The sequence below is a fragment of the Sinohyriopsis cumingii genome, chromosome 15, assembly GCF_028554795.1.
Source record: "Sinohyriopsis cumingii isolate HCF-2022 chromosome 15, ASM2855479v2, whole genome shotgun sequence".
Lineage (NCBI taxonomy): Eukaryota > Metazoa > Mollusca > Bivalvia > Unionida > Unionidae > Sinohyriopsis > Sinohyriopsis cumingii.
In genome coordinates this window covers 85,004,335-85,023,649 of record NC_142975.1, presented here as the reverse complement: position 1 = coordinate 85,023,649, position 19,315 = coordinate 85,004,335, and the positions used below count along the sequence as shown (strand labels likewise).

Below are 19,315 nucleotides of genomic sequence, written 5' to 3'. Positions count from 1 at the left end.
GTACTGAGAGCTAAAGTGAGCTCAACATACATAAGATCAAATGGAAGAACTTACCATAATGATGGCAAGTCCTGGAACACTCTAAGTCATGGAACACCCCTAATTATTTTCAAAAGTATATCTTTTATGACCAATAAAAGTTGGGACACGAAATCACAGCAATTTTTTCATGTGCAATATGTCTTGGGACACCATAGATATTTCTATAGATCAATTAACATATTGTATTGACTGTAATGTCAATAAAAAAAAGAATGGACTTCAGGGTTGATAAGGGACTATCCTTATGAATTATTAATTGGAAATGTTATATATTAACATAATTTGTTTAAAAACATAAATAAATATGTTTATTATACCTGTTTTCATATGATTTCTACCTAATTCAAACATATATAATCCGATCAACTGATGACACAAATTGAGCATTTTCAGGTTGTTTGACCATATTAACAGTAACTTTCCTTTATGTGCTATAGTTTATTATTGTCAACTTAGGCATTATTACATTACAATTGTCAAAAGTCACCAATAATTACATATTATTTGCCTTGAAAATATAAATACCCAACTCATTCAAAGGTAATAACAGTATGACAAAAACAAAAATAGAGTTTGGTTCAATGCTCAAATTTAGTGAGCCTTCTACATCATGGTGTCACCGAATATACACTGATGAATGAAATAAATCACTTGGTTTTGAATCATAGGCACCTCTGCACTAAACATCAATAATATCTTTAAAAAAAACAACAAACAAGTTTCAGAAATAACGCTTTGAAAATAACTAAAAACCATATAAATTCAGAGGAAGTTTGCTTTGATGTAAGCAACCTTAAAAAAGTAAAATTTTACTCAGTGACGAAAATCATGATAATACTGAGTAAAAGGCAATTACACTTGGAAAAACCACAACAGTGATGGCTACAAATTCAATACATGATAAAGAATTTACAAAGTGATTAATTTTATACAACTACTGTGCATGGCATCTTGACCTTCTCAACCTACTTTCAATTTTAAAACAGTTAATTGGTGTGGAGTAACGTAGTAGAACAAATGGGTACCAGCACTGCCACCCAATTTAATCTTAACCCCGCCAGTTTGAGGGTTTAAATAATAATTAGCCTGGATTCCAGTCAAAAAACAAAAGACAAATTAGTAAGTTATAAACAAAATTAGATGCCAAAACAAACAGCATGCTAAAATCAACAGTGGAATCACTAATGTACAGAAAATTATAATTCTGTGTTAAGCCAAACACAAAACTAAAATGGAATCGTGATGATCTTAGTCAATCTATATTCAGAATTTTAGTCAAAATAATAATCATTCTTTAATGACTACATGACAGTTATGTGAATATGAGCTGATTATGTGCCTTATACAATTAAACAGGTGTCTTTTCATACAGATTACATCACTCTGTAGGATCGCTTATATCACTGAAAAATGGCAAGGATTGCTTATCACGCTGAAAAATGCTAACTTTTGAGCAGGGATCAAAGTAAGTAAAACAGTAATGGACAGCTAGCTAAAATGCATCTAATATTTTTGGGAATAAACAAAGATATAAGTGACACTATGCAGGATTTTCAGTGTCAGTACTTTACACCATAGTACAGGTCCCCTGTTAATTATGAAGTCTTTGTTTACCTTTAAGCTTTTTCGTACCTGAGAAAATGGAAAATATGAACATGCAAAAAATAACTTAAAATAACTTAAAAATAGTCACAGTAGTTAATACCAGTTTGCTGATGTGATAGCCAAACATCAACTGGTGGTCACTGCTGTATGGCAATCTTGCCAATTTTGTTTTTAAATGTTTTGTGTGTATAAGTGTTGGGACACCAAAAATGTTACATTTTGTATCAGCATTAAGTACTAGGACACAAAAGTTTTATTTGTATTTTTATACCCCAAGACTCCACAGATATTGTGTTTCTGGGTCCATTCTATTATCATCAACATAATGGCATAAATAATCCTAATGTTTTTATATGTCTCAAGAATTTATATTAACATCTGTAACACTGCTGAGAAAGCACTGTTGAGAAGGTTTTGTCTTCTATTGCTTCAATTATTATAATCAAGGGAACAAAATCAGGGGAGATAACTACAATAAGGGCTAATCATTTATGTATATATTTGATTTACCTCTCAAGACATAAAATTTACTACAACAGAAGGATATATTCTTCATTACTAATTATAGTAAGACATTAAGTCTATTGCTTCTATCAGTAACACAAACTATATTTGGTAAATGAGAATCGACACTAAATCAAACACATTAAGAAACCAAAACAACCTTTAAGACAAAATAAATAACTGCGTTCCTCGGATTGGGATGTCTGCAGTCTGTTAATGACATTATGATAATGATCAAACAGAAATGACAAGGAATCCTTGAATATCTTGGTATTAACTTTAGGCAAATATTTAGAGAAAAATTTTACAATAGTTTAAGTTGAATACAGTTAGTGATTAAGAAAATATATGGTTTTTAAAAACACAGTCAATGATGCCACTAATGCCATTGTTGTCAATGATGCCACTAATGCAATTATTGTCCCCGATGCCACTAATGTCATTGTTGTCACTGATGCCACTAATGTCATTGTTGTCACTGATGCCACTAATGCCATTGTTGTCAATGATGCCACTAATGCCATTGTTGTCAATGATGCCATTAATGCAATTACTGTCCCTGATGGCATTAATGCAATTACTGTCCCTGATGCCACTAATGACATTGTTGTCTCTGATGCCACTATTGCAATTGTTGTCAATGATGCCACTATTGCAACTGTTGTCTCTGATGCTACTAATGACATTGTTGTCAATGATGCCACTAATGTCATTGTTGTCACTGATGCCACTAATGCCATTGTTGGCACTGATGCCACTAATGCCATTGTTGGCAATGATGCCAATAATGCAACTGCTGTCTCTGATGCCACTAATGACATTGTTGTCACTGATGCCACTAATGCCATTGTTGTCACTGATGCCACTAATCACATTGTTGTCCTGATGCTACTAATGTCACTGTTGTCACTGATGCCATTGTTGTCAATGATGCCAATAATGCAATTATTGTCCCTGATGCCACTAATGTCATTGTTGTCACTGATGCCATTAATGCCGTTGTTGTCACTGTTACAAAGTGACACATACATCTTGCCATTTACATGCAATACAAAAAGGAATAAGATGGATTTTTTAAAATAAAAAAGCAGACTGACCTGTGATGATGGTAATGTCATTTATGCAAGTACTTCTCATGTCTAGCAAGGATCAGATTTTAAAATCTCTTCATTTTATTGTCTTGACTTTTCTGAGCAAAATGTGTCCATTTGTGTGTGTGTGTGTGTGTGTGTGTGTTAGAGAGAGAGAGAGCACATGATGTCATCAATCAACATCAGTGGTATAAACCCAATGCTGAAATTCTGAAGCAAGCTCATAACTCGATAAGTTCGGTGGAACACTTGTCAGTTTGATAAAGTTAACTCCCTTCAGTGGTCAACTTCATTACAGAATGAAAATTGATCCATTCCATTTGTAATTCAGATAAGGAGACATTGAACTGTATCTATTACTTAGTATAATTGCAGATTCCCCAGGGAGCCAGATGATATCAAATTAAAGTATTAATCTTGTAGTAGCTTCCCTTTGGCATTTAATCATTTCATATACACATATGTTCATTTTCCATTAGTCCTCTATTACAAAACATGGTTCACCAGAATGTGATCTCTAGCCCGCAGGATGTTATTTGTTTGGCTCACTGTTGCAACACTGAAAAACAATACTAGCTATGGGGTAAATATTTGACTGACAAGACAGCCATACTTATTATTTAACATACTGTCAATAGTGCATGATTTCATGTTGTATGTAGAAAAAGGGGTTGATTTAAGCCCAGAAACATTTATTTTTGGTCTACAATACTCTAAGCACTGTTTTTAAATAATTGCCAAATTGTTTGTTGTGAGTAATTTTATGGGAAGTCAGTCCATTCACGGTCCTCTTTCCTGTTCAATAAAGTAACATTTGTGATGCAGCTGTCACAGCCTTAGATATGAAATCTCTCAACTTTTGTTCAGTATACCATAAATACTCACTTATAAGTCGAGTCCAACTGCAAACTGCCCAAACCCAGATCTGCTGTTGTATAATGCACCAACAGATCTGGGTCTGTGCAGTCTGCTAGGAGTAATCAGTAGAACAAACAAAACAGACCCTGATCTACTGGACATTATGCTACATCAGGTCTGGAACGTTTTTGACTAGACTTATAAGTGAGTATATATGGTAAGATCTTTACATATCTGAAAATCAGAGGTTGTAGAGATTTGTATGCATTTTGGATTGGGAAGTTGGTATGACTCTAAAGTGGGTAATTACAGAAAAGATCTATGTTGCTGTTTGTTGATTTGTTTTCTCTACTCATTGATAAGTTTGAAACTGTATACAAGTTGATGGATATACAGTTTTCATTTTGATAGGTGGCATCTTCGCTAGCCAAGGTTCCGATAACCCTATCTACACCTTGGCAGATCGAACAGCTATATCGGTGCTTTGTCCTAGCGAAATCTATTGGATTTCATGTGTTACTTCCTTTAGTTTGTAATGCCAATTAACCAACAGCGTGGTGCATTGTACATCTGCCAAAAATGGTGGTTGCAATTGACCTAAAAATGATACTTTGGAAGCTTAACGTCGAAAGTATGACTATGTACAAGAGGGAAGCCATGTCAGGTGTGTTTGAGTGAAAGGTATTTGTGCAATCATGGAACCACACTGAAAATTGCATATTTATTAGTCCATTCAAGTTGTGTGCTCCCCTTGTCTTGATCACGTGGGAACAGTGTTCAAATCTGAACAACTTAATTTTGGTTGGATGTGGTGGCTTGCTGCCGCATCCAATGAAATTCACAGACACAAAGCACAGAAATATCTACTCGATATGCCAATGTGTAGATAGTGTTATCGGAACCTTGGCTAGCAAATATGGATAGGTTTTGGCTACAATGGGTATATGCATGTGTTTGCCCCAGGTCAAAGCTGAAAATTGTTTAATACTATCTATATATAACTTCCTACATGACTTGCTATGTTACACAGGCAGGATAAACTTGAATCATCTCCCTTTGTGGAGGGTGAACCTTTCATGTTGAGTAGGCATGCCACAGTAAGCACATCAAGGAAATTATTCAACTGCAGATTTCTTCTATTTATTACCTAAAGAGTCAAGGATATCGATGAAAATTCCGATTTAATTTATCAATACAAAAGATTTACATGTGTTCATTCTAATCTGTTTTCAGGAAACTAGAAAGAAAACAAAGTGACCTATATATTTTTTTTTCTGCAGATCTGCATTGACTGCACATTATATCAAATGTGAATAATGTCTTTAATGCAATATCCTTTAACAGACACCTCACTTAGACATCCACCTCTCATACAAAGCATTAAGTGTCTGACTTTCCCCAACTCTTATTTTCCACTTCAATTCTACCTCGCTTAAACATCCACCTCTCTTAACAGCCAAGTTAGTTCCAGCACCATTGATGGCTGTTAATGAAAGGTTACCATCTACCAAGTTTGATCGCTATTACAAAGTAATTGTAATATTTCAAACCAAATTTGACCCCTATTTCTAAATGTAATATTTCAACATCTTTCCATCCATTCATTATCTTTCAAGAGCCATTTATTTATAATATGTGGCCCAGACAGTGTAACAAAAATGATTTTGCTTTGCACCTATGCAGCTATGGGTTTGACCTTTGCTTTCAGCACATGCAAGGGTCAGTTGGTGGTCAGATCTCTAGAAAAGATTTTAGTGAATCTAGTATTTTACTCCATACAGCAGAATATTTTGTAAGATAACATTGCTAAACCAGATATAATCTTAATCAACAGGGTGTTTTCCATGTCTCTAAGAAATGGTCCAAAAAGAAAGACTTACTCTGGGTGCACTCGATTATATATCTCTTGGACAGCTGTGACTATGATTGAGAAATCTGATTGCTAATGTGCGCAAAGCATCTGGAATTCATCTTGATCACAAAGTTTATATTAATCAAATGCACCATGGAGCCTAAACAAAAGAAATACGATGACAACAGTGGATACAATGTTTAAAATCAAAATGTTTTGCTTACTTTGAATTACTTTTTTTAAAATTTCATCTGTTTTTAGTCACAATTTATTGGCACAAAATCTGTTAATTTGTTGCTTATCCACCCAAGGCCTGCAAAATGATCACAAACATTCATGAACTGGCATGAACTGTTAAAGAATTATTCATTAACTGGGTTCATGAACCATTCATGAAAGTTCATAAACAGGTTCATGACCTGTTCATGAATATGCATGAACTGAAAATGGTCAATTCATGAAATTTTGAATTCAAGAACTGTTCATGAACAGTTCATGAAATATTCATGAACTGAATTCATGAACAGTTCACAAAAGTTCACAACTGGGTCATCATCATTCATGAAAAAGTGCATGAACAAATTTATGAACTATGATGAACAAAGTTTCTCATGAATGATACATGACTTCATGAACAGTTCCTATTAAAAAATTTGATTATATGACAAACTTACAAATACTGAATCATAAAATTACCTTAGATGTGGGGTTTTCAAAACAGTACAAAATGCAACGTATTATCTTAAAAACTTTATTTAATTTCAGATAAATTTCTAACATGCAACAAAGAACATGTAAACTGACTCTTAGCAATACTTTTTGTATGTTCTGTAATTTTTCTTTGAAAATTTTTCAAGAGATACTGGGGCAGTTGTGTTCAATCAAATGTTGAAGCATAATTAACTTTTATCATCAAGGGGCTGTCTTTCCATGGGTTTCTCCAGACTTGACCGATCTTTTTCCCTGAGATTGACCTGTCAGATAACTCTTTTGCGAAGATGTTCAGGGCCTATAATTTAATCGAAATCCTGCCCATTGTCACTACTCAATGTCTCCATCTCCAACTTGAGCTGTTCCATCTGATTACTGTTTGGATCTTTAACATTGCTACAGAAGTCACTACTTAATGTCTCTTCCATCTTGGCCATAGGTACCTCCAGTTTTCAAATTTCATTCCTTAACCTACCAACTTCTTCCTTTTATTTTATTTTTCCGCTGTCTGATCTGAAAGACAGATAAAGTTAGATTATTAGTACAGATAACCTCTGATCAACATTGTCTTCAGCTTTTAGCATATTATTACTGTACCCCACTTTATTTACTGAAATAGTTATGATCCAGCTCAAAATTATTTAATCCCTTACACTTAATACACAACTTACTGAGAATTTATATTATTGGAGAATTTTGTCACTAGTTTTATTTTAAATGAAGCTGACTAGCCATAGGTATAGTCACAGGAGTCAAATGTTTTAATCAATAAAATATGACAAAATTTTGGACAACATCGTATATGAATATTTTTAGTACAGATAAGGTTATTTTTCATGCTTTCAAAAATTAAAATGTCAGATTTGTGTGGTATAGGCCCTAATGTCACTAATGCATCCACTTGACTCTGCATGTTGTGTACTGCTGCTTCCAGTTTCATCACATTGTTATTTGTTGCCTGTACTGTGTAAAATTTGACACATTAACTAGCTTATTTTGTTTGGTTTTAATTTACCAAATTACACCAACTCACTGAAATAGTAATGTCATGAAACAGAAGACAATACTGAACAGCTAAATTTCTATCATCAATGTATGGAGATCAAAACCTGGGGGTATGATAATGTTTAGTGATTTTCAAAAATTCGAAAAGCATGTTTAAATTGGGTCAGAAAAAATTATTTTGTCATTAGTTTGGTTAAAACTAATATGATGACATATAAAAACCGGTAAAATATCCATATAACTTCCACTGAAATAATTATAACTGACCAAGAAAATGATACTCACCACAAAATTATGATGATCCTGGCTGAGTACGCTTTTCTGCCTAATTTTGCTCTCACCAAATCATTTCCTTCGTATTCTTCATAATCGCTTCTCTGCACTTCTATTTACTTAAAAGAAATGATATTGAAAATATTCTCATCTGTCCATTCCACGGGAGTCCACCTTTTTGTTCGATTTTTTTTTATTTGTTGCAGAACCATTTGGGTGCTCTTTTGTTTGTGGGGAAAAGGAGGCTCAACTGCTGAAATCTTGCGTGTATATTAACCAATCATATCATGTCTTCTTTCAAAGTCATCCAATCAGGATAATCGTTTACATATTTCGGTTTTGACGGCAAATTGGCAACCAGTGACTAAGTCAATAGAATATGCAGTTTATGACAGTAATGGACAAAAACATTACAACAAAGTCATTGAAAGCTTTTATAGCAAATACATTTTGTTCCTGCTGGCCTGAAAATATTTTCTCATATTAATCCAAAACTACTCAGGTGAAGTACACAAGTATTGAATAAAAGATCTCTATGAACATTTATACAGTATCATATCATTTAAAGAAAGAAAAATTATTCACCTTTATTTAAATTTCACTAATATTGTGAGAAGTTTGTATGATGAATTTTCATGAACATTTTATGAATATAATGATATAGAAATTTCATATACATTATTAAGAAATATCTTGGTGGTGCATCAAAGTACTTGAATTGTTCATGAACCAAGTTCATGACATTTCAGGAATTTCAAAGATATTATAATAGCAGTCTAAGTGTTTTGTACATAAAAAAGCACAAAAATTTCACAACTATTGAGATAGCAAAGAACAAGTTTTTAGAAATAACTGTACAAGTAGCATCAAATATATACCCAAATAATATTTTAAAAAAGAAACAAAAACTGCTTTTGTACTAAAAATGGTGAATTAAAAGGGTTTTTAAATGGGTCTACACATTACCTCTGTTCTACGGCACTGACATCAAGTCCCAACTGCTCAGCTAAAGGCACACCTGCAAGGTAAGATAACTCTTACTTCAAAATTATACACAATGGATAAAATGTAACTGACACACAAAGACAGACACAACAAGAGTCCCTAAATGAAACTGACACTCTACTGGGAAAAAAGAATTTCCAGATAAGACTATTTCTTCCTTTTCACTGCTGAGTGTTGAAACCATCTAAAGGTATTCTTCAGCAATAACAAGATTTTCCAATTAGTTGCTGTGGTGAACATGTGGAATGTCCAATTGGCACCATTTTCATTCAGGACCAAGTTGGCATCTTTTGAAGTCTTTTGTTGAAAACCCTGTGTAAATATGACCATCCATTCTTGGTAAGTAGTGACAAAAAGATTTTAAAGACAGCCACTGTGGCAGCCTTATTGAATGTACAACTGGCACCATTTTCATTGAGGACCAACTAGGTACCATATAAAGTGGAAATCCAGTGAAAATCCAAACGCTGATATAGCCATCCATTTGGGAGGAGGAGAGAACAATAATTTCAAGATAGCCAACAGGGTGGCCATTTTGTGGGTAAGTTTGCATAATTTTCATTTAGGAAAAACTAAACACCATAAGAACTTTTCTGACTGAAATCCAATGTCAAAATGACTTTCAATTTAAGACAAGCAGTGATAATAAGATGTTCAAGATGGCTGCTGTGATGGCCATAATGGTCACTCAATTGGCAGAAATCTCATTTAGAAACAATGAGACATCGTAAGAAATCATTTAGTGAATACCCCATGTTGATATGACTACTCAAGTCAGGCATAGTGACAACTAAATTTTCAGGATGGCCACTGTAATGGCCATATCAGAAATCAGATCAGCATGATTTTAATTTAGGAAATCAAAATGAGCTGTCTAAATATCCCCAAGTGAATAATAACAGGATTTTTTAAATGGCTACCATTATAAATGATCATACTTGATCCCAGATTGGCACCATTTTTATTCAAGACCAAATTGATATCATAAGAAAACACTCAGATGACCATCCATTCAGGAGGAGAAAGTGGTAACAAGATTTTCAAGATGGCTCCTGTGGTGGCCATATTGGATGTCAGATCAGTGTCGTTATCATTTAGGTCCATCTAGACATTATAACATTATAATAAACCTTTCAGTGAAAACTTCATGGTGATAAGGCGTAGCATTAAGAAGAATTTCAAGATATCAGATATTTTAGCAATTTCTATTTGATGTCTGTGACCGCTCCGGTGGCCTAGTGGTTAGAGCGCCCGCCTCAGATGCGGGAGGTCATGGGTTTGATCCCAAGCCGAGTCATACCAAAGACTTACCAAAACTGTACTAACAGCTGCCTCACTTGGCGCTCAGCATTAAGAGGTTAGTGTTAGGACTGGTCGGCCTGGTGTCAGGATAATGTGACTGGGTGGGACATCATGCTACATGTCTGTGGCATGATGCCCCAGTGCTAGACATCACTATAAACTGCCACACTGCAGACATCGTAGCGATATGACTGAAAAATTGTAAAAGCTACATTAAAAATCCAAATCACAACACATCACATCACATCACACTTAGATGCCTCTGTAGCCCCATTTTTATTTAGACTCTGGGATGAATGTGTGTGTAAAGCTTCATGGCAACTATAATGGATATCAGAGTAGCCCCATTTTTATTTAGACTCTGGGATGAATGTGTGTGTAAAGCTTCATGGCAACCATAATAGATATCAGAGTAGCCCCATTTTTATTTAAACTCTGGGATGAATATGTGTGCAAAGATTCATGGCAACCATAATAGATATCAGAGTAGCCCCATTTTTATTTAGACTCTGGAATGAATGTGTGTGTGTGTTAAGTTTCATTGCAATCCTCCATGCAGTTTAGGAGAAGCAACAACAACATATATGTTACAGACGATAGAAGTAAGACCATCTCATAAGGTCATCTGGTGTGTTTTTATGTGGCAATCCTTTCCAATGAAATATTCTTTCAAGAAGAACCCAAAATGTATCAGATCATTAATTATACTGTTTACGAGAAACATTAGCCTTAGATTTGTATTCTTAGAAAAGTCTGGCTTTTTTTCCTGAAAAAAGTGTTTAACTAGTAAACTCAAACATCTTTGGTTTTGAATTTGATTGATAGAAAGATATGATCCATCCTTTTAATTGGATAATCGACTATGTTTGTGATCGCTCTCATGTGTAACCTAAAAGGATCTTCTCATAAACATAACGGAGATTCATGGATGTATAAAAAGGCAGCAGTCAATGCCTTTGTGCAAGGTCTAAACTTACCATATATACTTGCTTACAGGTCACATTAAAGCATCAAATGCAGAGACCCCGAACTATGTCACAAAATTTGTTGGCAGATCTGGGTCTATGCGGTATGGTAATAATAATCAGTAGAACCAACAATGACGACGCTGATTTTCCAGCGTATTGTGTCACAGCAGATCATTAGTCTATGTTGTCAGCAGTTTTAGGACATGACATATAGGCAAGTATGCATGGTAAATTTAAAGTGTTGTCATCCTGATGTAAACATCTCATTAATCAACAACTCTATATGAGTGAAATTTCTATAAAGAACAACCAAGGAGCAAATAAATGAGTCCTTTGTGGAAAGGTGCCTATATATAAGTCAAATACTATGGGAATGCATGGGAACAATGTTACCCTCGCTTTTTTGCACATTCAATTACCTTTTTGTGGTTGCCACTCTCCCCCACATCTGAGTAACATGTGTTCCCTCACTTCTTCATTGAGTTTGGTCAATTATTTAGCACTACACCAATGTATTCCATATAATACTTGCAAATGCCTAAATAACCATACACCCATCTTTTTGTCAAAACTCACATAAAAATAATCTTTTTTGAGCACACATCTCTTATCCTATCGTATGCCTTTGTGGCAGGAGTGGCTACTCAAAACAAGAATTACAAAAATGTGTGTGTTTGTGTATATATATATATATATATATATATATATATATATATATATATATATATATATATATATATATATATATATATATATATATATATATTTATTTATTTTATGTATTTAATAAAAGTGATTTAATAAGGCATTATTCCACACATGCCTCCCTGGACTGAATTCAATCTTTCTATTTTTCAAGTTAATTTTGCAATCTAGTAAAATTATGATTTATTTCCAGAATAATGGATACATAAGTGGCACGAAAAGCAGCATACATGTACATGATACAGTAAGTTAAAAATACACCACCTAAACATACATACTAAAATAGGACCTCTTCTGATTTCACAATTCCATGTTAAATGTGATAAACCAATGGGAAAACACAAACAACAGAACTCTACAATGATTCAAAATGCATGGCCTAATTTAGACACAGTTTACAAATTTGTGTCAACCAGAGTGTGAATGACAGTTGTTAAGTTTACATAAATTTGGTTTGGTGTAAATAAATAATGACTTAACTACCTCATGTAAAGCAATAAAATATCTCTCTATAATGGTTTTCTCAGGGCTTATATACTTGTATGTAAGACATTTTCTGTTCTAATCTAAGACATATTTCAGTGTAGTTTTCTAAAAAGGTACATTATTCAGTCTCTTTAACAATCAGACGTATACAAGGTAAACCAAATTCAATACGAAACCTGGATAATCAAAACAGTAAACATGTGCCATGATAAATGTGAAAATGATTCAGTTTTAATAATGATTTTGGGGAAAAATTATTATTTCATTCAATTACATCACATTGATAAGGTACCATATTTTCATGACATTAATAATTATATACTAACTTATAAGTAGAGACCAACTGCAAACTGCACAGACCCAGATCTGCCACTTCAAAACGCAGCACCAGATACTAGTCTGTACAGTCTGTCAGGATTAATCAGTGGAACAAATAGCACAGACCCTGATCGACAAGCCATTATGCAATGGCAGATCAAAGTCTATGCTGATTGCAGTTGGACTTATAAGTGAGTGTGTACAGTAGATAAAATAATTACCATCTGTCAACACCGTCTATTACACATACAGATCTGACATCTTGATATTCTATCCAAAAGGGGACCAGTACTAATATTATTAGAAAAAATGTTTTCAATCAGAGAAAATTCTAAAATACATTCCTGATTAAAAGTATTGTAACCTTCAGTATCAAATATGCAGAAGAAATACCCATAACAGTAGGGTAAAGAGATATCTATGACAGAAGGATCAAATATGCATGAGATATCTATGATGGTTGTTGTTGTTGTTGTTGTTGTAGGGTTTAACGCCATTTTTCAGCACAGGATAGGCTATACATGGCAGCCAGTATTACTGGTGGAGGAAGAACCCTGGGAAACCCCGGGAAGAACCACTGACCCACGAGAAGCTACTGGCAAGCTTTCTCACATACCAACGCAGAGCCTGAGACTCGAGCCCACACAGACAGAGGTGAGATGGCAGTGATCCGGAACAGTGAGCATTTCAGACCGCTTGGCCACTCGGGGCCCCCATCTATGATGGTAGTATCAAATATACGTGAGAGATATCTATGACAGTAGGGTCAAATATGCAATAGAGATATTTATGACAGTATGATCAAATATGCATGAGATATCTATGACAATAGGATCAAATATACATGAGATATCTATGACAGTAGGATCAAATATGCATAAGATATCTATGATGGTAGTATCAAATATGCATGGGAGATATCTATGACAGTAGGGTCAAATATGCATGAGATATCTATGACAATAGGATCAAATATACATATCTTTATGATGGTAGTATCAAATATGCATGAGAGATATCTATGACAGGAGTAGGGTCAAATATGCATGAGATATCTATGACAGTAGAATCAAATATATATATATATATATATATATATATATATATATATATATATATATATATATATATATATATATATATATATATTACAGTAGGTACAAATATGCATTAGAGATATATATGATAGTAGGATCAAATATGCATGAAATATCTATGACAACAGAATCAAATATGCATGAGATATGTATAACAGTAGGATCAAATATGCATGAGAGCTATTTATGACATAAAATAAGCATGAGATATCATTGAAAATAGAATCAAATATGCACAAGAGAAATCTATGTCAGCAGGATCAAATATGCATGAGAATTATCTATGACAGTAGAACAAATATGCATGAGATATCTATAACAATAGAATCAAATACGCATGAGAGATATCTATGACAGCAGGATCAAATATGCATGATAGATTCTGATGACAGCAGGATCAAATATGCATGAAATATCTATGACAACATAATCTAATATGCATGAGAGATATCTACGACAGTAGGATCAAATCTGCACGAGATATCTATGATAGTAGGATCAAATATGCAAGAGATATCTATAAAAACTTGATCAAATATGTATGGGATATCGATGACGGCAGGGTTAAACGTGCATGAGATATCTATGACAGCAGACTCCACCATGATACAGTGTACTTTGAAAACATGCCATGAAATCAGAATGAGATAGATGAAAAATCTTACAGAATATAAAGCTATCCTACACAAAAATAAATGTAAGTGCGACAAATTTTCTTGCTCATAGTTTTGGAATATTCATGGTCAACTGAATGGAATGTAATACAAAAACCTAAGTAAAAACTTTATGACAATGCTTTGGACATGTTTTCACAAGAAATGACAGGAACAGTAATAACTAAATAAGCTGAAGGGGAAAACAATGAAGATCATATCAATTATTTTGGGGTTCAATCAATTATGTTTACCTGTTTGGTAAAAGTTAACCCTCAAACTTTTCTTGGCATTTTGTATCAATGCACATGGAAGAAAATGTTCAAATATCCCATAAAACTTTGCTTTCTGTACCAGTCAGATGTCTGGATTGGCTTCAGTTTTGTGGGTTTAATGCCGTTTTTCAGCACATGATAGGCTATACATAGGGACTGGTATATCTGATGGATGGAAAACTGATAATGGGAAACTGCTGGCAAGCTTTCTCACATATCCATGCTGGCTGAAGTGAGACTCAAACTCACACAGAACTGAGGTGTGAGTGATGTGTTAAGGCAAGTGCCTTAGACAATTCAGCGACCCAGGGTCTCACAATTCACTGACCCGAGCCTGAAGATTCTGCCACCCAGGGCCTGAAATTATCAAAAGAGTGAAAAGAAAATTTGCATAACATTATATTAGTGATATACAGACTCTATACAACCGTACAAATTCAAGGAAGAAAAGTTATTCTTTTTTTTTTTGATTGCTAAAATTGCTTTTGAAAGTATTCACAAAAGCTAAAAATAATTTGTTGTCTTACTTTTCATATCATTTATCAAGTCATTTTATTTAGTTGGCACTGTATAGTTTTGTATTCTGCTTATGATTAGTTCTCTAAAGATAAAGAATATTCCAGTTTTTCTTCCCTGGTTATACTTGCCACTTAAAAAAGCCATGTAAATCTCAGGTATTGTTATTAAAAAAAGTTTAGTTTCCTTTATTTTGGTGTATAATTGATGGGTGTAATTTGGATTATAAAGTATACAGCTTGGCCTTACATTAGATGTGCCCCTATAAAAAATGCTAGCTCTGTTTGGTTATTTTTCACTTCCTAGTCTTCAGAGGAAAATTGTAAAATAAAGAGTTGACAACTGTTTTTTTTATATAGTATTTACACACATGTATTTTGTAATTCAGTTGTTGCACTTTTCAGAGCTAGTATTGTCTAGTCTGGCAAAATTCATTTTCACTGTTTTAATAATATCTAAATATAGTGTACAATAGATGAATTCAGGCTGATTTTAAGAGCACAAAGGAGCAGTCACTTTAGTTAGTTGTGTGCTTAGATCACATACAGTATCTACAAAGTACAATATCCAATGAAATATCAGCCACATTACATGAAAGTAACATTGAAATATCCCAACATTCTCTCCATTGTCCATGTTGCAAATGTAAACAATTCATCATACACCTGTCACTTTCTGAAAAGTTCATAATATAGAATGCTCCCTTAAGAAATCTTCAAACTGACTATATCTTTCAGAGTTATTTTCCTTGTCAAACCTGTTTCCCTTGTCTCAACCAGTTTACAAAATGGCACAAGCTACACGCACATTCTTCCTGCCAATGACTTTTATCACTGACTTAGGGACTTTACTATTTTAAGGTAGGGTGTGGACTTAGGCAAGGTTTCATGAAAATATCTGTAGGGGTTAAAAAGTGATAGCCAGGATAAGGAAACATGTCACTGACTTACAATGTTGTGCACTTTACTTTGCGGCAGGGGTATACACAACACTGTTAAGTCAAAATGTGTTGTGACCCTTACTTTGAGGTGGGGGGTTAAAAACAACACTGTTTAATCAAAATGTGTAATAGACTTAAACTTCATTAAAATATCTTTATCAGTTCAAAGGTTATATCCATACATGGATAGAGGTCACTAATTTATATTTTCCCTTCTCATGACCATGACTCTTGAGACAGGTGGCATCACTAGGTTATGTGGCATGCATCACTAGGTTATGTGGCATGCTATCTAGTCATGATATACAAGCTTATTAAACTTTCATTAAAATATCCAAAGTGGCTCAAAAATTGTTCTCTGGGCAAAAATATAAAGCAGATATACATTTTCCCTTGCTTTAACCATCACCTTGAGGTAGGGGGCATTGCTATGGAAACATGTATCTAAACATGATATATGACTGGCTAAAGTTCCATTAAAATATGTTAAATAGTTCAAATGTTATACTCTAAACAAGTACCGGGTATATGTGTCAAGTAAGTATATTTTCCCTTCATGTGGTCCTGACTTTGATTCAAGGGGTGTGATTATGGTATGTGACACACTGTGTGATTATGCTGTGATACACTGTGTGATTATGCTATGTGACACACTGTGTGAGCATGGTATGTGACACTGTGTGCTTATGGTATGTGACACACTGTGTGATTATGGTATGCGACACACTGTGTGATTATGGTATATGACACACTGTGTGATTATGGGATGTGACATACTGTGTGATTATGCTATGTGACACACTGTGATTATGCTATGTGACACACTGTGTGATTAAGCTATGCGACACACTGTCATGATATATATAGTTGAGAAATGTTTCACAAAAGTCTCTCAAGCCACTACATAATTATACTTCCAAATGTTAATGGACAGACAGGTGAATGGACAATACCATTAACACAATATGCCTGACTTAAGACATGCATATCCAAAACAATTACCAAAAAACTTGTCCTATTTGCATAAGTATTCCAATATTACCATACTAACTTAATTCTAGCTATTTTAAAGAATTGTATTCCAATTGAGATGTATATGCAGTGACAGACATGCATGTCCAATATAATTATTCTAACTAGATGTACCTGGAATGACAGACATAATATCGTATTGAGCTATTCTATTTCAGTTTTGATCAGCTGTACGTCCAGTGACAGACATACATATCCTAATGCACTATTATGACATACATATCCTAATGCACTATTATGACAGATATACATATCCTAATGCACTATTATGACAGACATACATATCCTAATGCACTAGTATGACAGACCTGCATATCCTAATGCACTATTATGACAGACATGCATATCCTAATGCACTATTATGACAGACATGCATATCCTAATGCACTATTATGACAGACATGCATATCCTAATGCACTATTATGACAGACATGCATATCCTAATGCACTATTATGACAGACATACATATCCTAATGCACTATTAAACTTCAATTTGGACAAGATGTACATGCACTGATAGACATGCATATCCTAATGCACTGTTTTGACAGACATGCATATCCTAATGCACTAATAAATTTCAATTTAGACAAGATGTACATGTAGCAACAGACATGCATATCCTACAGCACTTCATAAAAATGTTTTTCTTATATTACACACAACATACATTCCTTGTGTCCCTCTAGATCTTTGATGCAATGAAAGACCAGAATGTTTCCTGTACATTTGTCTTTCAATAACGTTTCAAAGACTAGGATAAAAACCAAATAAACAAGCTGAATTCTCAGATTCACCAATTTTTAATTATTTTATTAAAGAAATTTCCCCAAAATTGGGTCTGAGGAAAAAATAAATTCTTACTGTTTACCTTCTCTGAATATGCAAGATGAAGTGATGATGAAGTGAATTCCCCAAAATACCCTTCTTCAAAACTGTTCAAAAATGTCCTCAAAATCGACTTGGAGTGAAAATATCAAATCTTATTATGCATTGTCACGACCCACTGATCTAACGTACACAGTATCAATAAAATAGTGTGGGAGAAGTAGTAACAATGAACATGATTGGCAAAATACTTATTCTATTTTTTATATGTAATTTATTAAGAAATTTCTAAATGATTAGACCCAAAGAAAAAAGTCAAACCTTACAGTGCATCTACACCAACCACATCTCAGGGGCCCCCGAGCGGCCGAGTGGTCTAAAGCGCTCTCCATTACGGATCACTGCCATCTCACCTCTGTCTGCGCCAGTTCGAGTCTCGGATTCAGCCAATGTGGGTATGTGAGAAAGCTTACCAGTAGCTTCTCGTAGGTCGGTGGTTCTTTCCAGGGTTTTCCCGGGTTCTTCCTCCACCATTAATACTGGCCGCCATGTATAGCCTATCATGTGCTGAAAAATGGCATTAAACCCCACATCAACAACAACAACAACCAACTACATCTCAAGCTTCCATAGATCCATGGAATTCCACCAAGCAGTGACAAAGAAAAAGTGATGACCAGCTTTGTCATGGTGGACAGACACACTGGGGTGGCACTATTGCTACAAGTGATAATGCAGCTTTGTAACAATCAAAATTCTGCCAAAATCTGTATTTTTGTTAAGTGTAAAACACAGTTTACAAATGAAGAAAAAGGAGGATGGCTGGAAAAGAATTATTACAATATTTTTCCAGTACAGATTCTTCTCTGAAGCTGCGTGGTACATGACAACGAGTAACTTTACATTCTTTCCTGTTTTATATACTACCTGTTTCTACTTTTTTGTGTGTGAAGGTAACCATTAAATGCAACAGTTCTTGTGATATTACAAAAAAGGATAACTTTAGTGGTGAAAAATTCATGAAAATCAAAAGCAAAGAAGGTGTTTTTATTGGGAACAAATCATGAATAGGGCATTTAATATAATTCCATACCAATATTTGGATAAGCATCATACATTGATCAATACAGTAATAATTCCCTACCAATCTTTGGAACAGGATCACATATTGATAAATACAGCAATAATTCCGTGCCATTCTTTGGATAAGCATCACACACTGATAAATACAGTACTGTACAAGACGT

General features: G+C 34.2%; 1 protein-coding gene across 6 annotated transcripts in view; it reads right to left on the bottom strand.

The window, feature by feature from the left end:
* LOC149782236 (high affinity cGMP-specific 3',5'-cyclic phosphodiesterase 9A-like) overlaps positions 1–19,315 on the bottom strand; it is a 127,518-nt gene that overhangs the window by 58,108 nt on the left and 50,095 nt on the right. For all 6 annotated transcript variants that reach the window (XR_016414284.1, XR_016414285.1, XR_016414282.1 and 3 more), the window contains exon 3: positions 8,908–8,959. Coding sequence is in view for 2 of the 6 variants with exons in the window: in XM_089933616.1 (XP_089789742.1) it covers positions 8,908–8,959 (52 nt within the window). In the remaining 4 variants the exon portion in view is untranslated. The remainder of the gene's footprint in view (positions 1–8,907; positions 8,960–19,315) is intronic.